At 35.7% G+C, this 26,834-nt stretch overlaps 1 protein-coding gene across 2 annotated transcripts in view; it reads right to left on the bottom strand.

Annotated features, from left to right (window-relative positions):
* The window catches only part of ZNHIT6 (zinc finger HIT-type containing 6), a 61,005-nt gene that overhangs the window by 9,445 nt on the left and 24,726 nt on the right, over positions 1-26,834 (bottom strand). The window contains exons 6-8 of one of the 2 annotated variants that reach the window (XM_028102416.2): positions 16,291-16,359; positions 15,432-15,512; positions 13,895-13,972 (exon numbers count right to left, since the gene is read on the bottom strand). In XM_028102416.2, coding sequence (XP_027958217.1) covers positions 13,895-13,972; positions 15,432-15,512; positions 16,291-16,359 — 228 coding nt within the window. The remainder of the gene's footprint in view (positions 1-13,894; positions 13,973-15,431; positions 15,513-16,290; positions 16,360-26,834) is intronic. The other variant, XM_028102417.2, reaches the window with a different exon arrangement.

The raw sequence follows: 26,834 nt of genomic DNA, 5'->3' as shown, positions 1-26,834 counted from the left end.
AATGGGGCACCAGTCATGAGCTGGTAGTACTGTATATACATGCATATACAGTAACTTTCTTAATAGCCAGAGATTCAACCTTGTACATTTGGAATCAGTTAGTTGCACTTTTAACTCTGAAATCTAGATTGAGAAATAAATGCTTTCCTCTTTCAAAAGGAAAGCTCAACAGTCCATAACTGCAGTGGTAAATGATTCTAGTCTATCCATGGTATGAAAGCTATGGATGTGGTAAAACAGTGGCCAATTACATATTTTAAAACTTTAAGGAGGGGGCGCCTGGGTGGCTCAGTTGGTTAAGCGACTGCCTTCGGCTCAGGTCATGATCCTGGAGTCCCGGGATCGAGTCCCGCATCAGGCTCCCTGCTCAGCAGGGAGTCTGCTTCTCCCTCTGATCCTCCCCCCCTCTCATGTGCTCTCTCTCCCTCATTCTCTCTAATAAATAAAATCTTAAAAAAAAAAAAACTTTAAGGAGGGCCTTACAAGGCTCTTACTTGTTCTAGATGCCATTTGTTCAGTCTTTCCTGATCCTTACTGGAAGCTCAATTATTTTTAAATCCAGAGGCTTGGGTTCCAATCTTAAGATCATTAAGATCTGTGACTCCTCAAGGGTACTCCATTTTCTTCATCAGTATAATGATGGAAAAGTTATCTATTCAAGGGCTAGCTTGTAAAGATTAAATAAGTGAATTTAACAGACGAAAATGCTTCTAAAGTGGAACTTGTCCAACTAGTATCAGTAATAAGATTTTATACTCCAAAGATTTTTTCTAATAAAGCAGCTCTAGCAGGGAAATGACATACTAGTCAGGAATTATGTTCACGATGTATGATGAGACTAGTTAGTAGAAAAAGCATATCTTGTAGAGAGACCTAAGTCCAAATCCTGGCTTTGTAACTATAAATTGGTTTCTTTTGGGTAGGTCAATTTCTGAGCTTACTTTTCCTATCTTGTAGAGATATAGTATGTTACTTCATTACAATTAATGCATGTAGAAATGTAAACACTTATTCATTAATTCCTCAAATATTTATTTAGTATCTAACACATACAGGTGGTCTGCTAGGTAACAGAAGTTCACAGAAATAAATCCCAGTTTACTGAGGGTACTAGTCAAAGAAATAATTACCACATTTCATTGGGACAAGTGTTATGATAGAAATCTAAAGCTAAGTAGATACTCAAAAAAACATTCTTTCTTGTTCCTTACCCACCTGCAGATATTCTTTCAGGCTGCACAGTACACTCAATATCTAGGTACTTCACTTGCTAACCCTAGCTACCTCTCCCACTTCTTAACTGGTTCTTAAAATCCCTCCTCCTTCAAAGACTTTCTAATTAACATAGGGAATTTTAATTAGCCTTACTCTTTGTTAACAAAACATATTTCTTTTGGTACTAAATTGACTGTAAGAGTATGATTACAGACAATCTTCAAAAAATTTTTTTTAGGATTTACTTATTTATTTGACAGAGAGAGTGAGCACAAGCAGGGGGAGTGGCAGGCAGAGGGAGAAGCAGCTCTCCTCAGAGCAGGGAGCCTGATGCAGGGCTCTATCCCAGGACCCTGTGATCGTGACCTGAGCCGACTGAGCCACCCAGGCGCCCCTTAATCTTCAATTTTTATTAGAAAGTATCATTTTGCAAAATATGATCAGTCTCCTCAGAGAAACTTTTGCTTAAACGTTAAATAGTTCATGAATTAACTACACCACAGAATGATATCACTTTAGAAATGGCAAGTATTTAGTCTTTTTTTTTTTTTTTTTTTTTGTCTTCCAGCTGAGGGCAATGAAGCCCTGAGAAATTAAGTACCTTACCCAGGGTCATTCAAGGAGATGCAGGGTTGGGGCTACTGAAAGCAGATCTTGAATTCCTTCACTCTACTGTTTGCTTGTTCACTTATTCCTCACTCAATACATATTTACTGAGGGTCTACCTTGTACCAGACACTGTTCAAGGCTCTGAGAAAATAGTGGTGAGCTATTAGGTATTCAGTCAAGGATGAAGGCTTTTCAGGAAGAAAGTATATGTACAAGGTAGACAGAGTCAGGAGTAAGCTAGTGTCCACAGGACTAAATGGAAAGGAGACATGGGAATATACATAGAATTCATAGTTTGGGGGGGCGCCTGGGTGGCTCAGTTGGTTAAGCGACTGCCTTTGGCTCAGGTCATGATCCTGGAGTCCCGGGATCGAGTCCCACATCGGGCTCCCTGCTCAGCAGGGAGTCTGCTTCTCCCTCTGACCCTCTTCCCTCTTGTGCTATCTTTCTCTCTCTCAAATAAATAAATAAAATCTTAAAAAAAAAAAAGAATTCATAGTTTGGGTACTTCTAAAAAAATTAAAGAGAAAGGCCGGAGGAGGTTGAAGCTCTTTGGCTAAAATGAAATACCTGAAATCACTTAGAAATGTCAACTAATCGTGTCATTATTACCACTGAAGAGTATATAAAGTTGGTTACAAATTACCGTATAACTAGAATGTATAAATTTAGTACATTAACACTGAGAATTAAAATCTATTTCCCAGGACACCTGGGTGGCTCAGTTTGTTAAGTGTCTGCCTTCAGCTCAGGTCATGATCCCAGGATCCTGGGATCGAGTCCCGCATCGGGCTCCTTGCTCAGCGGGGAGCCTGCTTCTCCCTCTGCCTGACGCTCCCCCGTTCTCTCTCTCTGACAAATAAACAAATAAAATCTTTAAAAAAATAAAATCTATTTCCCAAGCTTTCAGAGAAAACTCTCACTTTACATTTCTCATAATTTCTGTAACTAGTAATGAATTTAGTATATATTTGAAATGAGATCATCAATATGGGAACTGTAGACTTACAATCTAGTAAGAATCTGACCATCATATCACTTTGGATCTTCAGTACAGCCTCTCAAATTAAAATTCTCAAGTTCACAACTACTAAGACTTTAATAGTTGTGCTTGCATCCGTCCTGTAAATACTAACCCAGCTTTGCCAACTGGCTGAGCTTCAGCTTCCCTACAGCTAAATTTACAGTTCTTATCATAAAACTGCTTTAAGCAGAATTCCCTGCATAAAACCCACTGGATATGTCTTCTCTGATAAAATATTTAGTACCTCACTCTACATATTTCCTTTATATGTATGGACGTTCTTCAGGTTGATTTTAACATTTTACAGTCTTCAAATGATCTCTTGCTTTCTTTATTCTAAGGTCTAGATCTGAAATGTGGTCAAAGGTTAATACCATTTTGAGCACATACTCATCTGATCATGTCTCTCACTCTGAAAAATAAGCACAATCCCAAAAAGCTGTAACAAAGAACTGGGGTTGGGTTTTACATAATCTAAGAACACGCATTATGTCCATTTACGGCATGTGCTCTATTGAAGAAAACATACTAATGCATTGGGAGACAGGCAGGCCTAGGTTTGGATCTAGGTACCACCATTTGGTGGTTACAAAGCTGCAGGCTGGGCTCTCTATGCAATTATAATGTGTAAAACTTATAATGCATGTATAATGTACCATAATCATAATGTATACAAATGCTTACCAAAGCACCTATAAAACAGTAGAGGCACTCAATAAGAGGTTGTTATTAATAGTTATTATGTTTCGTAAAGATACCTATTTGCCTCTAGATTTAACCTTGTTTTAAACTCACCCTTGCAGCAAACTTTTTTGTGTTTGGGAAAACTTATTCAGGATCTTCACACTTTTTTGGTTATATATAACTTAAAATAGTTTTGGAAAACAATGATACTTTTGTGTATATATATTTCTTAAAGATTTTATTTATTTGAGAGAGTGAGAGAAGAGTGAGTGGACACGCCAGTGAGGAGAGGAGTAGAGGAGGAGGGGGGAGGGAGGGGAAAGAATCTCAAGCAGACACCGCACTGAGCATGGAGGAGGAGCCCAATGTGGGGCTCAGTCTCACAATCCTGAGATCACGACCTGAGCTAAAACCAAGGTTGGACGCTTAATGGACTGAGCCACCCAGGTGCCCCACTTTTGTATATTTTTAAATAGATTATCTAAACTTTCATTTAAAATCTTTACTCACAAGTTTAAATAGATGCAAAGAACATAATTTATTGTGTAGTGTAAATACTGATTGAAAATGAAAATGTTACCTTACTCTTAAGTAAATTCACTCAAATCTAAATACCACAGCAATTTGATACCGATTATCATCCATTTAAAATGCTCTTCTCTTTTTTCCTTTTATTCCAAGCTCTTCCGTAACAGTTAGAAATCTTATATGGTTTCCTCTTCCTCTTGAACTTGTATTTCCACTCCAATTCTCCGAAGAATTTTACCCTGAGTAATGCATTTATGTTTGAAAATCTTTTATTGATTACCCATTTATACTTTTCTGTAACAAAAATGTGTATGTAAGCTAAAAAAATTAACTTTACTACCTATGACCTTAATACTTTAAATGTTAAAAATACTTTATTACTACAAAATTGATCAAAACACAAACATACTACATTTGAAGTAAAATTTTTACTGGAAATGCATCTCATGATGGGCAACCATGGGTGATGGCATCTTCTATTACAGGCAAGTTTGCTTACTATTGTAAGTACTCATTAATAGAATCAAATTCCAAAAGGAAAACAAGGAAATTTAAGTAATGCCATCTAGAGACATATTGCTGTCTTTACTAACCCTTCAGCAGTTACTTTCAAGGGATCTAATAAAAAGGCAACAATGGAGCCTGCAATTTTCATAAGACAAGACATCTGAAAGTAATTAATGCTGTTCTTAGACATTCTGGAATTCCTTTAATGTTGTCTGATAATATATTTAATTCTGTACCAATATTCTCAAAATAATAACTTCTAACACCTTGTTTTCTAATGGCAGGACATTTTTAAAAATCCTAACTTTTAACTGCATACTATAAATTTCTTACTTAGAATATCTTCAAAGTATATTTTTTAATTATTTTCTATAAGCCTGAAATAAGATAATTTAATCTTCCAGTTCCAGTTCAATTAGGCAAAGGGTACAGACTAATATCTTTAAAGATGTAAAAATCTGATTTCAAAAAATCCATCTTAATATCAAATTATATATTTCTCTATACATCTTCAACAATTCAACTGAATAAACATCTGCCAAATACTTATTATACAGAAAACATGTCAAACACTGTATGGGAACCAAAAATGTCCTCAAGGAGTTTACCACCCTGGCCAATATTTCTCAAAGTATGATCATAGGGATAACTTAGGAAGCAGAGACTGTAAAAAATGCAGGTTTCTGGGTCCTATATGAAACTGATAAACCAGAACCCCTGAGGGTAGGCTGGAAATCTATATTTCCAACAACTGTCCTAAATGATTATGATGGACACTGAAATATGAGAAGCACTTTGTGAGAAAAGAAGAAATACAGGTTAAATGTTCAGTTGGGGAGATGTTTAAGGTAAGGAGGAATAATTGGCCAGTAGGGATATGGGTTAGGTGAAAAGCAAGGAGGGGTGTGGCAGGGCTATGAGGAAAGGCAGGCAAGAGACCAGGCTCTTAGAATCAACTAAGGCTGAGAGGTGGTATCTTGCAGGCAGAGCTGAGTGTCAGGGAAATCAGAATCTGAGCAAGTTACATGAACTGGAGGTCAGCTCTGCTCTAAGGTAGAAAAGGTCTTTGCTTGCTGGGCGGGGAGGGGGAGTTAAGGGGGGGAGGGATTTGTGTTAGTGAAAGCCAAAAGGAGGTCAGATGGGTCTCACTAGAGGCCTTTACATAGGCAAAATCAGTTTCTCTAAAACAACATAGGAAAAAGTATCTTACCTCTTTAATTTCACTGTAAATGATTTTTTAAATATTTCATGTTACAGATCAAAAGAAAGTAAAGTAACTTTAGTTTTTATTTAAAAAACCTCTCAGCATGGAAATAAAACCTAAGAGAGAGAGCTCATATTTTTGCTCGTTTTTCTTTTTCAAAAAAAAAGAAAAAGAAAAAAAAAGTGCTCCAAAAATTATTAACTACAACCAGCACAGTAGGAAACAGCCAATAAAACCTGTGCAAGTACAGTAGGGTAGTATCCCCAAGAGTAATAATCTTCTGCGATGCTCATTAAGTCAAAGCCTAAATAATATTTTAACTTGACTTGGATTTAAAGTCTAAACTCTTAACTTTATATGCCAATCTTTGGAAGTAGAATGAAGGCAACCGGTGTGAGCTTCCATCAAAAAATGACAAGTCTCACATGTCTATGCAAAATGCTCACACCTTCCACTGGGCACTTGTTATGCCTTATATATATAAAATACATATCTATTGTAGCATTTACCCTATATCTACCTTCTCCCCTAGACTGTGAGCTCCTTGAAGGCTAGTCTTTTAGAAGCCTGTGTAACCCTAGTGCTTAACACTGAGCTGGCATAGGAAAGGGACTCCATGATACTTTAGGTCAAGTTCATTTATCAAAAAGCCTATCTTTTGAGCAGGAACTGCTTTTTCTGAAGTGACTTTTAATTATACTGGGCAGTTGTTACAATCTTTTTCTATTTTTCTCTCTCATTTTCCATATTGAGAATTGAAGCCCTCAACTGACTAAATGATATAGTGACAAATAACCAATAAAAAATGCTTTAGGGTTGCCTGAGTGGCTCAGCTGGTTAAGCGTCCAACTCTTGATCTCTGCTCAGGTCTTATCTCAGGGTTATGAGTTCAAGCCCCATGTTGGGCTCCATGCTGGGTGTAGAGCCTACTTAACAACAACAACAAAAAAAAGTCCTTCAGAGCAGAGATTGGTAAAGTACGGTCAGCAGGCCAAATCCAACCCACTGTCAGTTTTGTAAATAAAGTCTTACTGGAACATAAGTCATACCCATTCATTTATGTATTATCTATAGATGCTTATGTGCTATAATAGCAGAGTTGACAATTGTGACTGAATGGCCCACCATGCCAAAAACATTTACTCTCTGGCCATTTTAGAAAAAGTTGTCCCAGTCCTGCTTTTGGGTATTAAAGTGGTATCAACACCTAGCAAATAGCAAGCATACATACATTTAAGTGAATTAGTACACTACTTACTAAAAAAATTAAAAAGTCATTGACTTAGTACTGCAGGAAATATAAAGATGAAGATGCCTAATGTAGTCACTGTTTTCAAAAGGGAGTTTATCATCGAATAGGATAAATCTTGTTGGGAGAAAAATAAGACATGATTGCAGGAAACTATGAGAAGTACAACACATTTTTTAAGGCTCAAGGGATAAGGAAATCACATCCAGTTGGTGGGAAGGGATAGGCTCCACTGCAAATACTGATAAACAATAGTCACTCAGAAAAACGGAGAGGAGAGACTCATTACGGAGGCAACCATGTAAGCCAGGGTGGTAAGGGAGAAATGAAAGATGGCTCTAAGGTCTTATGTCTCACTATAAGAATGACAGTGCCAATAACAAGGAGTAAGTATCAACATTTGCTGACTGCTTACTAGATGCCAGGAACGTAACCCATTAATCTATATTTAAAACAAAACACACACACACACACAGGAAGAAACAGATGTGGTGATGCCAGGAACATAACCCATTAATCTATATTTCACACACACACACACACACACACACACACCAGGAAGAAACAGATGTGGTGTGATGAGATCTAAATGGTTTGAGTTTAAGATTTAATGAGATGTGTTAAGATAGCTACAAACCAGGATTTGGAGTTTGGGAGAAAGGCTGAAAATATCTACATCTGGGAGTCATTGTACAGAAATAGTACTTGATAACACCTTAAGTACACAAGCTCCTCAAACCTCAGATTCTCTTAATATCCAATTTATGCTAAAAGAAACAGAAACTAACATGATTGGGTATCTGCCCCCATGTGGTTAATGGTGAGCATGTTGAGAGTATAGCTAATATTGAACTTAGTTCCCACAAGCATAAGAAATACAAAATGGTTGAAACAAGTTGTTATTTAAAAAAAATGTAATGCATAATACAGTCCACTGCTGGCTACATGGAATTTTTTTGTTTTAAACAGATTTCCTCCTTTTTCTAAGGAAGTAATCTTTAGGATTAAAACAATAATAAAACCCTTATATTGAGTCAGTTCTGCAAGATGTTGACAATATCGCAACTCTCATTTTTTATAATTTTTTTAAAAAGATTTTATTTATTTGAGAAAGAGAGGGAGAGCAAGCACAAGCAGGCTCCCCGATGAGCAGAGAGCCCAGTGTTGGGCTTGATCCCAGGACCCTTAGATCATAACCTGAGTGAGCCAAAGGCAGATGCTTAACAAAATTGAGCCACCCTGGCACCCCTATGGCAACTCTTAATACATGAAGAGTATGTACTTACCAAGAGTGATTTGCTATGTGCCAGGCACTGTGCTAAGCAGCTAACATCACAAAGTAATCTTCACAACAATGCACTATTGCTTCTGTTTTGATCCCCACTTTCAGGTGGGAAAACAGGCTTAGTAACCTTCCAAGGTTTGAACCAAATTTGTAACATTATTTTGACTTCATAGAAAATCTACTTTGATGTAGGTTCTTGCATAAAAACAAAAAGGTTATTAAGTGGAACATCTCATAATTTGGGTTAGGTTTGCGAAGCAGTGATCTAATATAATAAGCTTAGTATTTACAACGGTGAGACTTTTGGTCTACAAAGTCTAGTCTGGAACCTCTCAAAGTAAAATCAGGTCTAGTCCACAAATTATGTATTCTGAAAGGATAATATTACTTACTGGAATATGATATAATTTCACTCTGAAGGAATCCTAATATCAAATGAGTAGTATAAAAAGGCCATTGTTTTTATTTATTTTTAAAGATTTTATTTATTTGACAGAGAGAGAGAGAGAGCGCGTGCGCACAAGCAGGGGGAGTGGCAGGCAGTGGGAGAGGGATAAGCGGGCTCCCTGCTGAGCAGAGAGCCCGATGTAGGACTTGATCCCAGGACCCTGGGATCACGACCTGAGCCGAAGGCAGATGCTTAACGACTGAGCTACCCAGGCGCCCAAAAGGCCATTGTTTTTAAAAATAATGTTCCAGAAAATGATGCCACTTCTACTGAAAACTCAATGTGCCCTAAGACTCTCCAGGTCCTACCTGCATCTCTCCAAAAACAGATCCATGCCAGGAACCTTAGTCAGTCACCTTTGCTTCCTGTTCGTTTTCCCCATTCATTCTTGTATAAACCCCAGTTTTTATTTCTATCCTTCAAAGATAAAATGTGCTTAATTAATGGTTTTTGAGTAAATTTGGCAAGAATTATCCCATAATAGCTTAAACCACATCTTTATCAAAAGTAGGACCTTATAGGGGCGTGTGGGTGATGCAGTCGGTTAAGCACCTGACTCTTGGTTTGGCTCAGGTCTTGGATCTTGAGGAGCTGTGGGACTGAGCCCCACATTGGGCTCCGTGCTCAGAGTGAAGTCTGCTTGGAATTCTCTTTCCCTCTGCCCCTCCCTCCCGATGTCTCGCTCTAATAAATAAATCTTAAAAAAGGAAAAAAACCCAAAAATAAAAAGGACCTTACATAAACATCAAAGCAGCAAAGTAAACATAAAGAATGAAAAATGTATCTCATCTTCCTTATGGGAAATAAATGGTTTCATTAGTAAATACAATACAGAAAACAGATTTGGAAAATTACAATTGAATGAACAGTACCAAACTTGGGAGTATTCTGAATTCTTCAGTCAGTAACAACTTAAGTGAGCAGCAATACAATGACTGCCTCTTATAGTACCTGGCATTACCGACATAGGTTTTTCTGTTTCAAAACCACTCATTTACTTTCTGAGAATAGAGAGCTGGTTAAGAAATGATGTGGCAAGAGATAAAGGGTGGCCTGCTAACACAAGCACCTTTCATGAATTCTCCTCCACTGAGAATGTAAGCTCCAAAGGGGCAGGAATGGTTCTCCTTACTGCCATCACCCTAACGTCTGGAATACCCACCTGGACCACAGTGGGTATCACTGTCTGAAAGTGAATGAATACATGAATTTACTTAAGAAGCCATATTAGCTCTTATAAGAAAACACAAATTCAAACTCTGTGTATTCTGGAAAGAAAACTCCCGAACAGATCAGCAGCAAATTCCTTAGGGTTAGACATGCATTCTATAATCGATCTAAAAATAAAAGTCATGTATGGCAAAGCTAAAAACTGGGAAACATTTAAGATTGCTCTAGCTGATCAGGTATATCATGAGACAACTATCATAAACCCTCCAAGAATGGAAAACACAACCAGTAGAAACTGGCAACATCAAGTATTTGGTAAACAGACTTTACTCTGGAGTCATCAGAATGCTGTAAATTGTAGGATACATTTAAAATCAACAGCTACAAGGAAACTACATGTTTCTGCCTTGTAAGTACTTTTAGGAAATAATAAAATCCTCCTATTTTAGCATGCTTATCTTATATTAGAAGCCTAACACTTTAAAACCTATAAAATCTTACTTAGACGTTCTCTGAATGTTTAATGATAATTAAAAGTGTAATTATACAATCAGACGTTAAGTGCTCATCTTATCCTATCTATGAATGCATTATCTGAAAAACACTGTGATATAAAAAATCAAATGAAAATCTATTTCTGAAAGTATTCTCATGTATCTAATTTCATTAGTCATGATTAGAAAATACTTGAAAACTGGGAAGTTTTATAGAAATTAGGATCACTGTATCATGAAGCTGACTTAACAATCAGAAATATCTGATGTACCTTATCCCACTTTAGAATAAAAACTCCTTCACTATAGAGTTTCCGAGGACCTAGGTTGTAACCTACCCTTTCTTCCTAATGTTTTCATAGATCACTGAGTTCAAATAAACAACTCAAATGGGGAAATTTGGATGGCAAGTTTTTTATATAAATAAGAGAAAAGCCAAAATACTTTGGCTCACGTTTAGTATCAAAACAGCCTATTCTAGGTATTCCTTGAACAACACTCACCTTTTACTTTATTAATCTATCATTCTTTTCCCCTTGGGGATTAAGGTTAACTCAAGACCCAACTTTGATCCTCTATCGGTTCCTAAAGAAGGTATAAAATAAGAGAAGATAAAGGACCTTAAAGGAAAATGAAACACAGAAAAACTGAGTGCCTAGAATTAGGTCATTCAGTGTACTTCTCTGACCTTATTTTAGGTTCTGGTTTACCCTCTCTGTTAAAATAAACTTTTCCAATCTGACTGGTATCTTCCTGTGCTCTGGTCTCTCTCTATCCTGATGTCTTTCTAATGCAATTGCGTGAAATGATTTTCCCAACTGCTCCCCTCTGGATCATGTCATGCTATAGGCATTTCTGCCAGCCACTCTCCTGGAAAACCCTGGTCTGCTAGGACATGCTGAGATCTCCACCTCGAAATCTCTATCCTCTTTGTTCTTCGAGCATTTATAGCACACATTTCCAAATTAAAAATGAATGCTATCTGTGCCCAAACAGCCTGTCCTGTATTATAAACTTTAAAATACTCAGTATCCACCTTTTTAACATGTACAATTTGAGTTTCCTTGAATTTTAGAAGAAGAGGATACTAATGCCAAAGAGTCAAGTTTGACTGGCTCAGTGAGCTGGCACATTTCTTTACTGGCCACTCCCCAGTTTGCCTTGACTTAAAATAAAAATAGAGTAAACCTTCTCTTTCTGGTAATGGAGGAAATAAAAATGGAAACAACAAAGAAACAAAACAAAAATCATAACTAACACAAAACAAAAAAGGAAAAAGAAAACCCCAACCTTTTGTTCTTAGCAGTTGTACCAAAATTATAATGGGTTGTTTTCCTTAGCTTTGGTAAAAAAATTTCATTATTTGCCAAACAGATGAGGTAAACAGGGTGACTGTGGTCAAGATGATGGCCAATCTCACCAAAATATTTTTATCAAGTCTAGAAAAGCAATATGGTATTTCAAACACATACTTATTAAGAAAACAAATAATTGCATTCATGGCCATTAAAATAGTAGCCAATGGCTGCTATCCGTAATTATTCAAAGTCTGATAAGTACAACAAAGGAAAATGATGACGCAATCAGTTGGATGGGTAGCACTTTTACTGTCTCCCTTCCAATCCTTCTGGAGCCATTTACATGTTATCCCCACACTGGCAGTCTAGCACCAGGAGCTGGTAAATGCTCAGAGTGGTACAGAAGTGTTAGAATGTTGGACACATCAGCAGGTTGTCATGAGAAGACTTGGGAGAGTATATATTAGTTCCATGGCCTAGAGAAGATGAGATGAGACAACTATCCAGAAAGCAATTTCATTTTTCATAAAAACCCTCACAGGTGTTCTTTTAACAGGCTTATGAGACTAAAGGCACAGTATACCCATCAAGAGTGCACCACATAAATGTGAGTAACATTTACAAGAATTAACTAAATAAGATATAGTAAATGTTAAGAAAGGAACTGAATTTGAATGAGATAACAGATAATAAAAGGAGGAGAAATTATTTAATGACTGACAGGAGGTAAATTCCAAGGGAATGTTGCAAATTGTTTTGTTTAATCATGAATTGCATGAAATTTAAGATTTTGCTAGGCAAAACTGAAAGAATGCACCTTTTACATCAGTATTTCTCACTAATTACATAAATGTTTGATTACCAATTTGAGAAATACTGATTTTGGTTAGCATGGATGTTACAACTGGATAAACTATCTTTGCAAAACCCACAAAACCTTCTATCCCTCTCTCATTTGAGATTCCGAATCTTTCAGGGGAAGGAGAGTTAAAGCATGAACTGCATGTAAATATACTGAATTAAGAAGTCTAGGGAAAAAACTATGTGATAGAAAACTTGAATTTTTTTTATCACTGAACCATGATCAGTGATATGAAGTTGAGAGTATTTGAGATATGTTGGTAAAAGGTGGTCAAGATTTGGTGTTTAAATCTATTCTTAGCTACAAGTGTTACAATCTTATGTGTAGACATTTTGTAAGAATCCATTTATCTGGAGTAGTTATAAAAAAAGCATGCACTTACCGTGTGCTGAATGAACTATCTTAATCTTTCACGACAACCTTTTTTTTTAAGATTTTATTTATTGATTTGAGAGAGAGAGAGACAGAGGGAGGGAGGGGGCGCGCACACAAGCAGGGGGAGCGGCAGAGGGAGAAGGAGAAGCAGGCTCCCCGCTGAGCAGGGGGCTCCGACTCAGAGCTCCATCCCAGGACCCTGGGATCATGACCTGAGCCGAAGGCAGACGCTAACCAACTGAGCCACCCAGGTACCCCTGGGATTTCAACCCAGCTCTGCTGGGTTTCACAGCTTGGACTCTAAAACCTCTACGCTATGCTAACAAGTCAAATCATAGGTGAGACTGACCAGATACAGTCTGAATTGATTCTAGTAGTTTTGTTAATTGAACAATGGAAGAGCATCAAAGGTCATAAAAGATCAGTGTTTTGTAATTCAGTACAACAACAACATAACTGGCACATAAGGAGACTTTGTAGAGACTCCCAGAGATTGTTTGGTGTAGTCTATTTTACCACTCCATTAATGAAGGAACAGAGCCTAGTAAAGTTAAGAACTTTCTCAAATAATATGGTTTGTGAGAACCCAGCTCTCTTTACATTTCTCTGCAGAGAAAGCAATACATGCAATCCTCAGTTATCACATGAATTTTTGCATTTCCAAAGGCAAAAACGTGAACACTCAAACTCTGTTGTAGAGAGTATTTCTTGAAGTAAGTTAAAATGGGAATTAGGAATCTTTTACTTGTACATAATGCCATTTTAAAATATCTTAACCAGAGTAATTTTTCAATTGAACTTATTCTATAAGTGTGATTATTTTAAAATTTTAATTTGAAAATCATAGTAGTATAATAATCAGCTACTTAAGCTAATCAAGCTACTTAATTATATTACAGAATTAGAAATTATATAAAGAAATGGGGAGGGAAGCAATTTTACCTTACTAAATTTTGCTGCATATATTCAACCTTCATTAAAATTTGGACCCCAGTTTGAGAGCGAATGTAGGCTTTCAACCTGAAATAAAAATGTCATATTGAAGGAAGCAAAACTGATTTTTAATATATTTCAAGATAGTATCTATGGAAGACCAAACATTTATGAGTAGCTAATAATACTTAAAATTCAACTATCCAAGCATAGAAAAGAGGTTAAAGATATTTTCTAACCAAGGATTTGAATTTTAAAAAATTACCTTTCTTCTCTCTGTAAAATATCTTGAATTAAAAAATATCTATTTCAGTTAAATTAAGTTAAACTTGATATTTTATTTATTTTAAATAAATGTATACAATTTAGTGACAGGTACTTTGTCTTACTGCCAAACACATGACCAATGATAACAACTGGATTATCAGTAATAAGAAGGAATAATAAGAAGGAACCACTATACGTGTGCCAAAGACACTACTTGATATGGGGCATGGATCTGGTTCAGTCTGGGCAACCTTTTTATTAGAAGTAGAAGATGAAATTTAACTAGAATTGGATCAGACATTTTAGAATCCACCCAGTCTAAAATTTAAACACCAGGTTACTCTGGAACCAAACCAAGCATTCATATCCCAAGCAGGTACCATCTGGAGAAAACAAAGTCAAAGGGGTTCCTGCTCAGGAAAACTAATTCACACTCTATTAGTTTCCCTTTTTGGGAAACTGCCTACTGTGTGCTAGGCCCTGTACTAGAAACTTTATATATGCTTTTTTTTTTTTTGAAGCTTCAAATAACCTTAGCTAGTGGATATTATCATTCTCATTTTACTGATGAAAAAATTAAGGTCCAGAAGTTAAGTAACTTACTCCTTGATCACACAGCTAAAAAGGGACAGAGTGAGCTATTCTAGCCCAGATATTCATAACTGAATCTTTCTACTACTCTAGGTTAACCATTTTTGTTAATGCTGTATTTCTGGACAGGAGGCAGAGTGTATCTTAATTAGTTTTATGAAGACTTGGCTGAAACAGAATTCCCTGTCTTTAACAGTTACTTGGAAACTCTTAATTTTCAATGTTTTTGATTCAACTTTAAAGAAGTTTTATTTGAGAGCTAACAGTGCAGACTCGGATTCCAGACTGCCTGGGTTTAAATCCCAGCTTCCCTGCTTATTTGCTATATGAATCATTTAGCCACTTTAAGGCTTAATTTCTCCATCTGCAAAATGGGTATAATAGCAATAATCTACCTTAAAGGGTTACTGTGAAGATTAAATTAATTAACACATATTTATTATCTCTTTCAATGAGGATCTGGAAAACAGTAAATACTAAGTATTACACACTGTTTTTATCGCTATCTAAAAGCATCACCCATGACTGACAAAGCTTTGGGGAAACACCAAGGAAATGGCACAGAAAGTAAACTGCACTCACATACCACATTCTAACAAAGTCATAGCTTTACATAATAAATAAACACATAACCAGTACCTCAACATTTTTAATAATGTCAGAAAATTACAAGATTTTTGAACCATACCTTTGACGAATTACAGGATCGGACTTTTCAGGATCAATGTAAGGTCTTAGGATTTCATTAATAGTTTTATCATCTGGTACTCTTCCCAACAACAACAACAACAACAAAAGACAAAACTTACATTATAAGTTTCTACTAATGGTGTTAACTTGAAATTACTAAATCTTGTGGCTTTTTTGTTTAAATGACTGAACACAGACCTTTTATTTTACTCTTGGCAAAATATAACATCCTTTTAAACAAAAATTACTTAGGAAAAAAGCTCAAAAAGACTTCTTGGACACACTTAAAAAGTCCTAAAAAGCAATATTTTGAGAAGCTCCCTATAAATCAATTATAAAAATATGAAGCCTCTTTTAACACACACCTGTGCTCACAGATGAGAAGAACTCAGAGTGAAATATATTTGAAAGTTGCAGAAATATAAAATCTGAAAAAGGTTGCAGATGATGCTAATTTCAGTGCATGTTCAAGTTTATTCATTCTAAATCATAAGACCAGGTTAAAAACTGATACTACTTTCCCCGGAAATAAAGGATTTCAGGTTTTTCAACTTTCCGGTAAATACGCACATTGTTTAGAACTATAAATCTGTAAAAACAAAATTAAGACACTGCTTTGAATGAGTAACTTTCCTCAATCAATTATGCATATTCATATATACTATTGTGCTATATATCCCTACCCATAAAATTTAAGTCCTTTCTGTGACTTTAGTCTGGTATACAACTTCAAAGATAACAACTTAGTTATCCATTCTACTCCTGACATACATTTAATGATATCACATTTAACAGTTTATTGTAAATACAAAAATACAATAAGAACAAAGAAGTTCTTAATAGTGGTAATACTATACCTTTTTTCTATGTACACAGCTTGACTCTGAGGAAACTGGAGCTTCACATGCCAACAAAACTGTTGTTTTCTAAATTAGAAGATAATCTTATAAGGATTAAGGTAGACAATGAAAGTTTGAGCATAGATCAAACCTCTTGAATTTTTGTTTTCAGATACTAATTCAAAAAGTATTCCTTGAATTTAATGATTTAATGTATCTTTTCTATTTTCTCTTTTCTAAGATTTCAGAGGCTGTGTTTTTTAAACAACATACCTGTAAGGATTTTTAAGAGGAAAACAAAATTAAGTGCAGCAGTTATGAATTACAAGGACTTTACATTCCTGAATTAGAAGGCAATTTCTCACAATTCAGGGGCTTTCGAGATCAGTGTGTTACTACTTGAAGTTTACAAACAAATCTGCTCATCTCTAAAAACAATGAGCTGATGTCTTTGCCTAACTAGTCTGGAAATTAGGTGAATGAAGTGTTGTCTGGTTGCGACCAGCTGGCTGCAGACACACTTCTGAGCCATGAGTACGTGCATTCAGTAGCAAAACAGTGGACAACAAGTTGGTTGCTAAGCAGAACACACTCTGAGCTAGAGTCCTTTTGCTTTCAGGTCTAAACTTTTTGATACAGGATCAACAGTAATAATTCACTAAATGTCTAATTTTAGCATAATGACCACATGTTCTATTTAACATACCTAAATTTGGTGACACTATATGCCATTCTTTCTTTAAAAAAAATTTAATGCTGAATTACTGAATCCAACAGAGAAATTTAGTATTTCCAATGCAAAATACTGAATCCAACAGAGAAATTTAAATGTTTTCACTATATGATGGTTTTACATGTTTTCCTTACTTAGAAGAAATTTCTAACAACCCACTGGCAAGTTAATGGACAACAGCATGTCCAAGCAAATGACCAGCATCACTAGAAATCTATCCCTTAGCAGCATGGCTCCAAAATCTCAAATAATTTTCTTTTAATACAATCTAAGTATCTCTCACTAAACATTTATATGATTTAGTCAACTTTTTGTCAGAAGATAATAACCATAAAAGCAAGTAAAAATCCTTCTGTTATGGCAAGTCTATCACAGATCTGCTTATGGAAGTTTTCTTTAATAACAAGACAGTTTTTGGCTTTAGCTAGAAAAAAATATGCTTGATTATGCTTATGTTGAAAGTGCCATTTACCATATAAGAAACAATCATGTTAAATTTAGTATTTGTTTTTTTGATAGAACAAAGGCATAAAGCACCCTTTACTAATTTAAAGACCAGATGTCTAAAATCTCAGAGGAAAAAACTCTAAAAAAAATCTAAATGCAAATATAACAGTTCCTGGTTTTAAATAAACAATTCTTCCAAAACAAAACACTCTGCAATGTTCGTAATCTGCCAAACAGGTATCACATCATATCACTATCAAGAGGCTCAGAGATTCCACATTTCTTTTTTTTCTAAAGATTTTATTTATTTATTTATTTATTCACTTGAGAGAGCGAGCGAGCGAGCACGAGTGCAAGCATGGCAGGGGGGAGGGAGGGAGAAAGAATCTCAAGCAGATTCTGTGCTGACTGGAGTATGGAGCCCATACTCCAGTCAGCACATACTCCATCTCACAACCCTGAGATCATGACCTGAGCCGAAACCAAGTCAGATACTCAACCAACTGAGCCACCTAGGCACCCAATTCCACATTTCTTAGTAAGAAATATAAACTGATTTTTTAATCTTAATGTATTATATGGTTTCTTTCTAAATATATTTGTTTTTTCCATGTTAAGTTATAGGGGAGAAAAAAGATTATGAATTCGTCATCTTATGGAATTGTAAATCATATTCAATTACTCCAATCATTGCTTGAGTAATTTCAAGAACCATTTATCTTTCTTAACATTCAGTAGACCCTAAATACCTTCAGAAAGTACTTAGCATTCCAAAAACAAAGGAAGAAAAGCCCTTGGAAATAATTTTATTTGCTATAGTTAACTAGTTGTGATTGTAAAGAACTCATTCACTACTGTTTTATTATATATACATTGCTAAATTAGGACTATTATAAAAATCTTTCCATATTTGGTCTCAGTTCAAACATGAACAAATTTGAAAAGTACGTTTACTTTTAAAAAATGTGACCTTGCAATTTTTCAAAAACAAAGAAAAAGAGTATAAAGAACACTCAATGTACCCATATTCAGGATTAAACCAACTTGCATATTGCCATATTTGTTTGAAATACTTTTTTCTTCTATGGAATAAAAAGTTATTTCTACTGTTCCTTGATCAAATTCCCTTCCCATCCGTCATCAGAGGTAGCTAATTTCCTGAGGCTGGGTGTGTATTCTTGCCATCCATGGTTTTTTATTTTATGTATATATACACACACACATACCTATAAACAATATAGTATTTTGTGTAATATTAACATTTACTTCAAAGTTATCATACTCTACCTAAATATCCTATGCCTTGCTTTTCATTTACATTATGCTTTAGATTTATAATACATACAGATTAGTTCATTAATTTAAACCGTTGTACAGTATTTCATTTTGTGAAAAATTCCAAAATCTATTTATCCATTCTCTACTGATTGACATTATGACCGCTTCCAATTTTCTATCATTTGTTCTTCCATATTAAATTACAGTATAGAAAAAAATAAAAGACACTCCCTAGGGATGGGTCTATGATTTCCCTCTACTGGTACACAAAATTAAGTTAGCTTCATTGAAAGACTGCCTGTACCTTTCAACTCTGTAGTAGTGTAAAAGCATTTGCAAACAGTAATTCAGAGCAGAGGATTGAAGTGAAAGAATGGACACAGAGAGGTTGAAGGGTACTGTATAAAGAATTCCTGAAATGGCTGAGTTAATTTATCTCTGAAGTAGTTGCCAATTATTTAGTGTTCCTGAAACTGATGTAGTCCTGCCGTGGGCAATCAAATCTCTTCTAAGTCTCAAAGAATTAGGTTTTTTTATTACGTAATTTTAACTCCAGTGTAGTTAACATACAGTGTCCCATCAGTGCTCCTCACGATAGGCACTAGCATCTATTTCACACCCCCGCCCCCACCTCCCCCCTCTGGTAACCAGCAATTTGTTCTTCAAAGAATTAAGTTCGTTCCCCACTTTTCATAATTATATATAGCAATATATGCCCCAATTACAAAAATACACATATACCAAAATCCCAATAACATTATTTGTGAGGGGGATTGTGAGTAATTTTATGTTTTTTGTATTAGTGAATTTTCTAAAAGAACATTGCAAAGGGAAAAGTAACACTTTGGCGAGTATCTTTATGCACACACACGTTTTTGTATTTTAGACTGTTTCGTAAAGACAGATTCCAAGGAGTAGAATCACTGGGCTAGAACAGGGTTTCATAACCTAGGCAGTGCTGACATTTTGGACCACATACTTCTTGGTTATGGCGGCGGGGTAGGGGGGAAAGGGGTGGTGGTGGTGGGAAGACAGGGGAGACAATTTCCCCTGCAGGATGTTTAACAGCATCCCTCGAGATGCCACTAGCAACACCCACTCTTCCAGCTGTGACAGCCAAAGATGCCCCCAATTACTGCAGATGTCCTCCGGGAGGCAGAATCACCACTTAATGAGAACCAACGGGATAGAGGTTAAAACATTTACTATTACTCCTACTACATTAAGACTACTATTCCCTAAATTCAACAAAATGCCTTCAACTATAGTAATGTCACTGTGTCCTTGCCATAATTACCAATGTTTTCACGAATGGAAATACTATACCCGAATATTCTAGGTAACTTAGGTACCTCAAGGCACTATGTCTAGAATTTGATAGCAGACTGGTTTAGAAAACGGTGGGAATTGTTAAACCTAATGTCCCCTTCTGGACCACCTGACAAAGTAAGAGAATGGTGACCTCTCTCTGAGTCCCATGAAACTAAAAAACTACTCATACATAGCAAAGCTTTTTCTCCTATCCCCTCAATCATGCATTCTTAATTGCGGGCAGCATCACCCCAAAGGGGGTAAAGTTTGTTCTTGAAAGGGCTAAAAAAAATCTTAAATACCATGGTGTGTGGGCTTCCAAAGGGCCACTGTACATAAACAAATAAGACAAATAAGTACACAGTGTATCTATGGTATCAAATATCATGGAGGAGCAATTAAAGGGAAAATGTCTAAAAGGGCTCCTTGGGAGGCAAAATAAATAATAATAAACAAGATTGAGAAACACTTATATGTATTAAAAGAGGAAAATAAATATTATTTTACACTTGGTTTTAATAAGGTAATACAAGGCACTTACCTAACAGCTAATGCTTATTAGAAACTGTTAAGGGTCATTCTCTCCCACAGTTTCAAGAAAATAGTATGTGTATGATGACACAAATTTATAGGGGATGGAAGTTCTAAACCCACGCCTGTAATTATTCTTCTGACTCCATGACTTAAAACTGCTAATTTTCATATCTGGAATCCTACCATAATTCCAAGGAAAAAGGGCAGAAAACAAAGGCATCAGATCCTTTTAAAGTGGCACTGATCTCTTGATACAATAATATTTTCAATCTCATTTATAACCAAAGAAATATAAATAGAAATATTTTTACCTGTCAGATTCATAAAGATGTTGTTAAAATTAGAAATACTAGAGAAGTATGGTGAAATGGACACTTTCCATTGTTGACAGGAACATAAATTGGTATAAGCTTCTGGCAGTTCAATTTCAAAAAAGCTATAAATAAATATTCATAATGAAAAAAATACACGTATTTTTGCCTCAAGAGTTTTATTCCCAGGAATTTATTCCAAGGAAATAATTGGACAAGTAATGACATATGCTCATGTCCAGTGTCACTCTAGAAAAAAATAAAAACAACCTGATTGGATATCATCAGAGAACTGATTAATAAATTATAGCAGATCTACATAATGAATGAAAAGATGAGGCAGAACTATATGTACTGAGGTAGAAAAATGTACGTGTTGAATGAGGGCATATATGCTTAAAATATATATTCATACATGTATTTACAAGTATGAAGGACATGCCCCAAACTTTTAACTATGGTTATTTCTTGCCATTACGGAAGGACTTAATCCTACTTTATATATCTCTATTAAATCACTGACATAATGATTTGCTAATTTTTATCAGCAAAGTAAAAAATGTTTCCATTGGACAGTACAGGATGGTAGTCCTAGAAAGGACAGGACTAATTTTATTTTATTAATTTTAAATTAATAAAATTATTAATTATTAATTTATTTTTACTAATTAAATTAACTTAAATTTAAAAAGAATTAATTTAATTCTTTTAAACCTAAAAATATTCCTTATTCGAAATTTCTTTTAAGAGGTCTCCTTTTTATCTCAGAAATTATTACCCAACCAGAACTAGGGTTACTTATCTAATCATTCTGACAGCTTCAAAGTTATCTTCCTCAAGAAATATGCCACAGCTAAGAGTTATATATGAAGGTTGAATTCTAAGAACTAAGATTTCTAATATAAAATTTAAATGAGCTTGAATATTTTTGTTCTTAAAAAAAAAATCACCAATTTTCATTCCACTCTCTCACTGACTAACCAGTATTTATTCAAAGCCTCCAAAGCGCTCCCTAGGCATTAAGGATGCGAACAAAGGGAATGAGGCCAAGGAAAGCTTCTGCTTGGGGCCTAAGCCAACCACCAATCCTGGGCACGGTGTTTCCCTTCCATATGGCTGAGAGAGGAGGAGTACAGAGTTTCCATATGAAAGCACCTTGTTCTTCATGGATGCTGTACAGAGGAAGAACACTCTACATGCTGTATGGACCAGAAGTAGGACAGGGCGAAAGTTAAGTGGACTCTGTGCTTGAATCCTGCTCTTAACAATTTATAAAACTTGATGTATTCTTGAGCAAGAGACAAAATCTGTGACTCAGGTTTCTCACAGTAAAATGGAGATAACAGTAGTATTTATATCATAGGATCAAATGAGTAAAAATATGTTGAGAGCTCAGAACATATAAAAAATGTTAGTTACTGTTATTGCCATTGTTGTAATTCTACATTCAATTCAGTGTTCTGAATTATGAAGCTTAGAACAGAAATATTCACAGGTCCTTTAACTGAGAATATTTTGCCACAAGTTCCTAACCAAATTCCACTTACACTGAATTTAGTGTTTAGTGGCTAGAGATGAAACTGAACATCTGGATTCGTCTTAGATTATTAAAAGCCCTGAATGTTCTGCTAAACACTATGGATTTTATTCTGTGGTTAATGCACCAACAACAAAGGTTTTTAAAGAATGAAATAAAGGGCTTAGAGAGAGACTCATCATCCTACTACTTAACTCCCCTAGTAAATATTTCTATAGTATATTCTACAGTAATACTGATTCAAGACATTAACTTTTCAGCCCTTGTTTGTAATTATTAAGGGAAACTTCTCTCACTAATTTTGAGAAGCACAATGACAGATCATGTCAGTTCAAATATGTCTAAAATTTTTACTTCCATTTTTAAATACAGGTGACACCATGGGAGTAACCTAAAGCTAGAATTTCCACATGTCTAATCTTCAGAATACTATACCACTAATAATTTAATTATTAATTATAATTATAATTAATTATTTACTAATTAATTTAGTAAATTAAAATTTACTAATTTAAGTAAAGTCTAAAGATTATCAAACCTACCAGCAGATCCTTTTATCAGAGAGCACTAGCAAGTAGCAATAGTAATAAAAATAGTTTATTAAGTGCTTTTAATATGTCAGACATTGTTCTAAATGTTTTACATGTTAGGCGAACGTGCTAACCACTACACTACGGAAACCCGCTACATGTTTTACATGTATTAATTCATTCAATTCTTATAACTCTGAGATGAATGCCATTATTTCATTCTACAAATGAGAACCCTAAGATAGAGAAAAGTCCCTCTTTCAAGGTCATTATTCAGCTGGAAAGTTGCAGAGGTAGGATTTGAACCCAGAAAGTACAGTAACTCCAGAGTCTATGCTCTAATCAGCTATACCATTATGAACTTACCAGAACTGCAAGTTCAATAACAAACCATGTATTTTTATGTACTGTTAATTCAAACGCAGCTCAGTTGTATTTTATATATTTGCCTTCGTATTTTGAAATCATTTATGAGTTATAGTTCAATTGCCTCCTTGGCAATCTCTTACCACTATCCTCCTTCCTAATCCATAACCATACTTTGATGAGTGGAACCCATTCCCTACCTCTAGGGACATGCACTTAACTAGCTGGCTTAAGAAAATCACTATCCTAGATTTTCCTTGATACAATGGCTCAGGCTCAGGACTGGGCAGCTGACCTAGGTGGTCCAATCATGAATTTCAGGCTTCCTGTTCAGTAATGCTGGGAGAAAAGCACTCCTAGATGTTTACTGCAACTCAAACTGTTACCAGGGGCACCCTATGACCTTGAGGATTCAGCTGACACCACTGAAGATACAATGGAGAATCAGCAATAAACTGGGTTGATGATGTAATTGAGTCATTTTATCTATTAACTCTGAAGTCCACCCTACCTCTGGACATTCAGTTATGATGGCCAATAATGTACCTTTTATAGCTCAAACCAGTTTGAATTGGGTATTTTATTTCAAGCAACATCAAGTATGTTGATATAAGGAATTAAAGTTTCTTCTTTCTAGGTTTCATCTTTCATTTTGAAGCAGTAGAGAGGGAAGATAGACTAATCTATAAATTGTCAACTCTTATGAAATTTGGAAGCAGCACATACTACCTGAAGGAATTTCAGGAAAAAACCATTTTGTCCCACATCAGTTATAAAACCTTATTTAAATTTAAAGGGGAAAGAAAATGTACCAAATTCTGAAACCCTTCAAGGAAAAAACAAATGTGTAAAATATCTACATAATCCTTCACTCACAGGCATTTTATCTTTTAAAATACATTTCAAGAGCAAATTTTAAAGTCTCAAGAATATAACTATTCCTCATAAAAATAATCCATCTATTTTATTAGGAATGGTACCATAATAAGTGTTTTTGGAAGAGTGAATAAAAAGGATCTGTGTAGTTACTTAGCATGGATTAAAATTACTGGAATTGGGGAGAATGAAAACCATAATTTTATATGTCTCACATCATTATGAAAATACTTTGAAAAGTTCCAGTTATATATTACATTTTGCTCTTTTAAAAATTAGTTTCACCACTACACAATAATAATAGGAAACAGGTTAAGTATGTGGTACTGGCTTTAGTAGACAGTATATTAAGAAAATGGATATAGCAGGTGAAGACTGAAATGAAAAAGTACATTTTGCTTCAAATAACTGATAAATACTTGAGCACTTAATAAAGCAGTTCTCAACTGGGAGCTGTACCAACCTGGGCGGTGGGGACATTTGGAAATGGCCAGGCATTTCTGACTGTTCCAAGACTGGGAAGCACTTTAGGCATTTTAGTGGGCAGAGACAAGAAATGTTAACCTTCCTGTAATGCATGGGAAAGTCCCACACAACAAAAAACTGTCCTGTTCAAAATGCCAACAGAGCCCCTACTAAGAAACACTAGAATGCAGAAGGGAGAGCAGATATATATGCATTAGCAAAAACCGAATGCCAGCACTAAATGCAGCATGTGTTTCATATTAACTATGGAGAAAATATGCATTATAGGAACTGCAGCAAAAAGAAATAATGGAGAAGATGAGCTATCATGTGTATTTTCACAGATGGCTAGAAAATAATGGATGAGGAAAACATTCTAAGATTAAGCATGGTGACCAGCCTGGGTACACTTGGTTGAATACATTAGGAAATTAGGTGGGGACAAACTATGAAAATTCATTATTTAGTTATGGGTCCCTCATACCAACAGAAACATTTTCTGCTCAAAGTATGACTGTCTAAACTCCCTGGCATGGCATATAAAGTCCTGTAAAGCCCAGCCCCAGTGGGGCTCTCTCCAACCTCATCCCCTACCACTTACAAACTCCCAACCTAGTTTCTAGACACACCAAACTACATACACTGTCTTAAATTTACTACTTTATCCTTTTGCATCTGATATCCTCACCACAAGACCATCCTTAAACCTACACTGAACTTCTTGATTTTGAACAGGTGATCATCACAATAAAAACACATTTTATAAAGATGTATCGGACAGCCGTGTATCGAGTGACTGAGGTAGGGAGGGTGCTTAGAAGTTCCTCAATAGTCCAGGGTGAGACAAGGTGGGCCTGCATGGGAGAATACAGTTGATAAATGTTACAGTGAAGTAAGTGGAAAGGGACAGATGCCCGAGGCATATCAAGAAGTAGTAGACCCGGGGACTGCGGAAGGAAGTCTCTAACTGAACCAGGATGGGGACCCCAAGATGACCAAGGGTGTTTTCCATTTCCATGAATGCTGGCTAATTGCTATTATGGAAAAGTACAACCTCTGTGATGCTCTGTCACAGAAACTTTCTCACCACTGCCTACTTGGCCCCCATAAGGAAATGCCTGTTTGGGGAACCAGTAAGTTTCTACTTTTTCACACTGTTTTTTCTAAATCCCTGTTGTTGCTCTGAAATCCTTCCACCAAACTAGATCACTGCAAAATCCACTTGTCCCCCCATGACCACAACTGTTATACCCGTCATTTCCTTTTCCTTTGCTCTTTTCTAAAGTCAGTTTGCAGTAAAGGACAAACCTATACTACTTATGGGTCATCACGTAAATAAAATACTGTGCTTTATGAAGTGTATCACCACATAACTGCTTAAAGGAAAAAAATGCTACTGACACTAATAAAGAAGTAGATGGGTATATTACTGCAATATAATTAGAATGCTGTAATTTTATCCGAAGGAAAAAAAGTAATATTGCAAAGCTGTAAAAGGTTATTTCTTTACAAGAGAGACATCTAGTGGCTAGCTTCTGAAACAGGACTGGAGCTCAATTATTAATTCACACTGTTGTTAAATAATGGGCACACTTCTACCATCTTCATACTCTAAGAAGAGACTTAGGCTCTCTTAGACATTCCGTATTAGTACATTCAGACCTATTCCATTCTTTTTCCATTGTAAAAACATGCCATAATTTAAGTAATCCACTACTGGCAAATAACTTAGTCACACCAGTCTTTTGCTATTACAAACAACACTGCACTCAATATCCTTGTACATATTCCATTTTCCATTTAAATGGTTGTATCTATCAAATAAATTTCTAGAAATGGAATTGCCAGGTGAACAAGTAATTATCATGTCTTCCTGATCCATCTCTTTTCCACTACTGACCTTACCTTTGTCCTGGGGCCAGTGTTTATTTTAAACAATTAGGACATTTTAGAAAAGATAATCTGAAAACCTTCTCGATAGCATACATTAAGAAATCCTGAAGAAATAAAATAAACAGATTGAGCTCATCAGCAAGTAAGAGCTATCTTCTGGAACCAGAAGGAAGCAGGAACTAAAGATCCTGGAGGGATGCTGAAGCAACACCTGCTCTGGAAACCTTTGCCAATTTTGATACCGAGAGGCTTGTCGACAACCACGGGGTGACAGGAGACAA

Source organism: Eumetopias jubatus, unplaced genomic scaffold (genome assembly GCF_037043125.1).
Source record: "Eumetopias jubatus isolate StellerSeaLion01/CBP00866 unplaced genomic scaffold, mEumJub1_p1.0 scaffold_4, whole genome shotgun sequence".
In the NCBI taxonomy this organism is placed as follows: Eukaryota; Metazoa; Chordata; class Mammalia; order Carnivora; family Otariidae; genus Eumetopias; species Eumetopias jubatus.
This window is presented reverse-complemented; position numbering and strand designations above follow the sequence as displayed.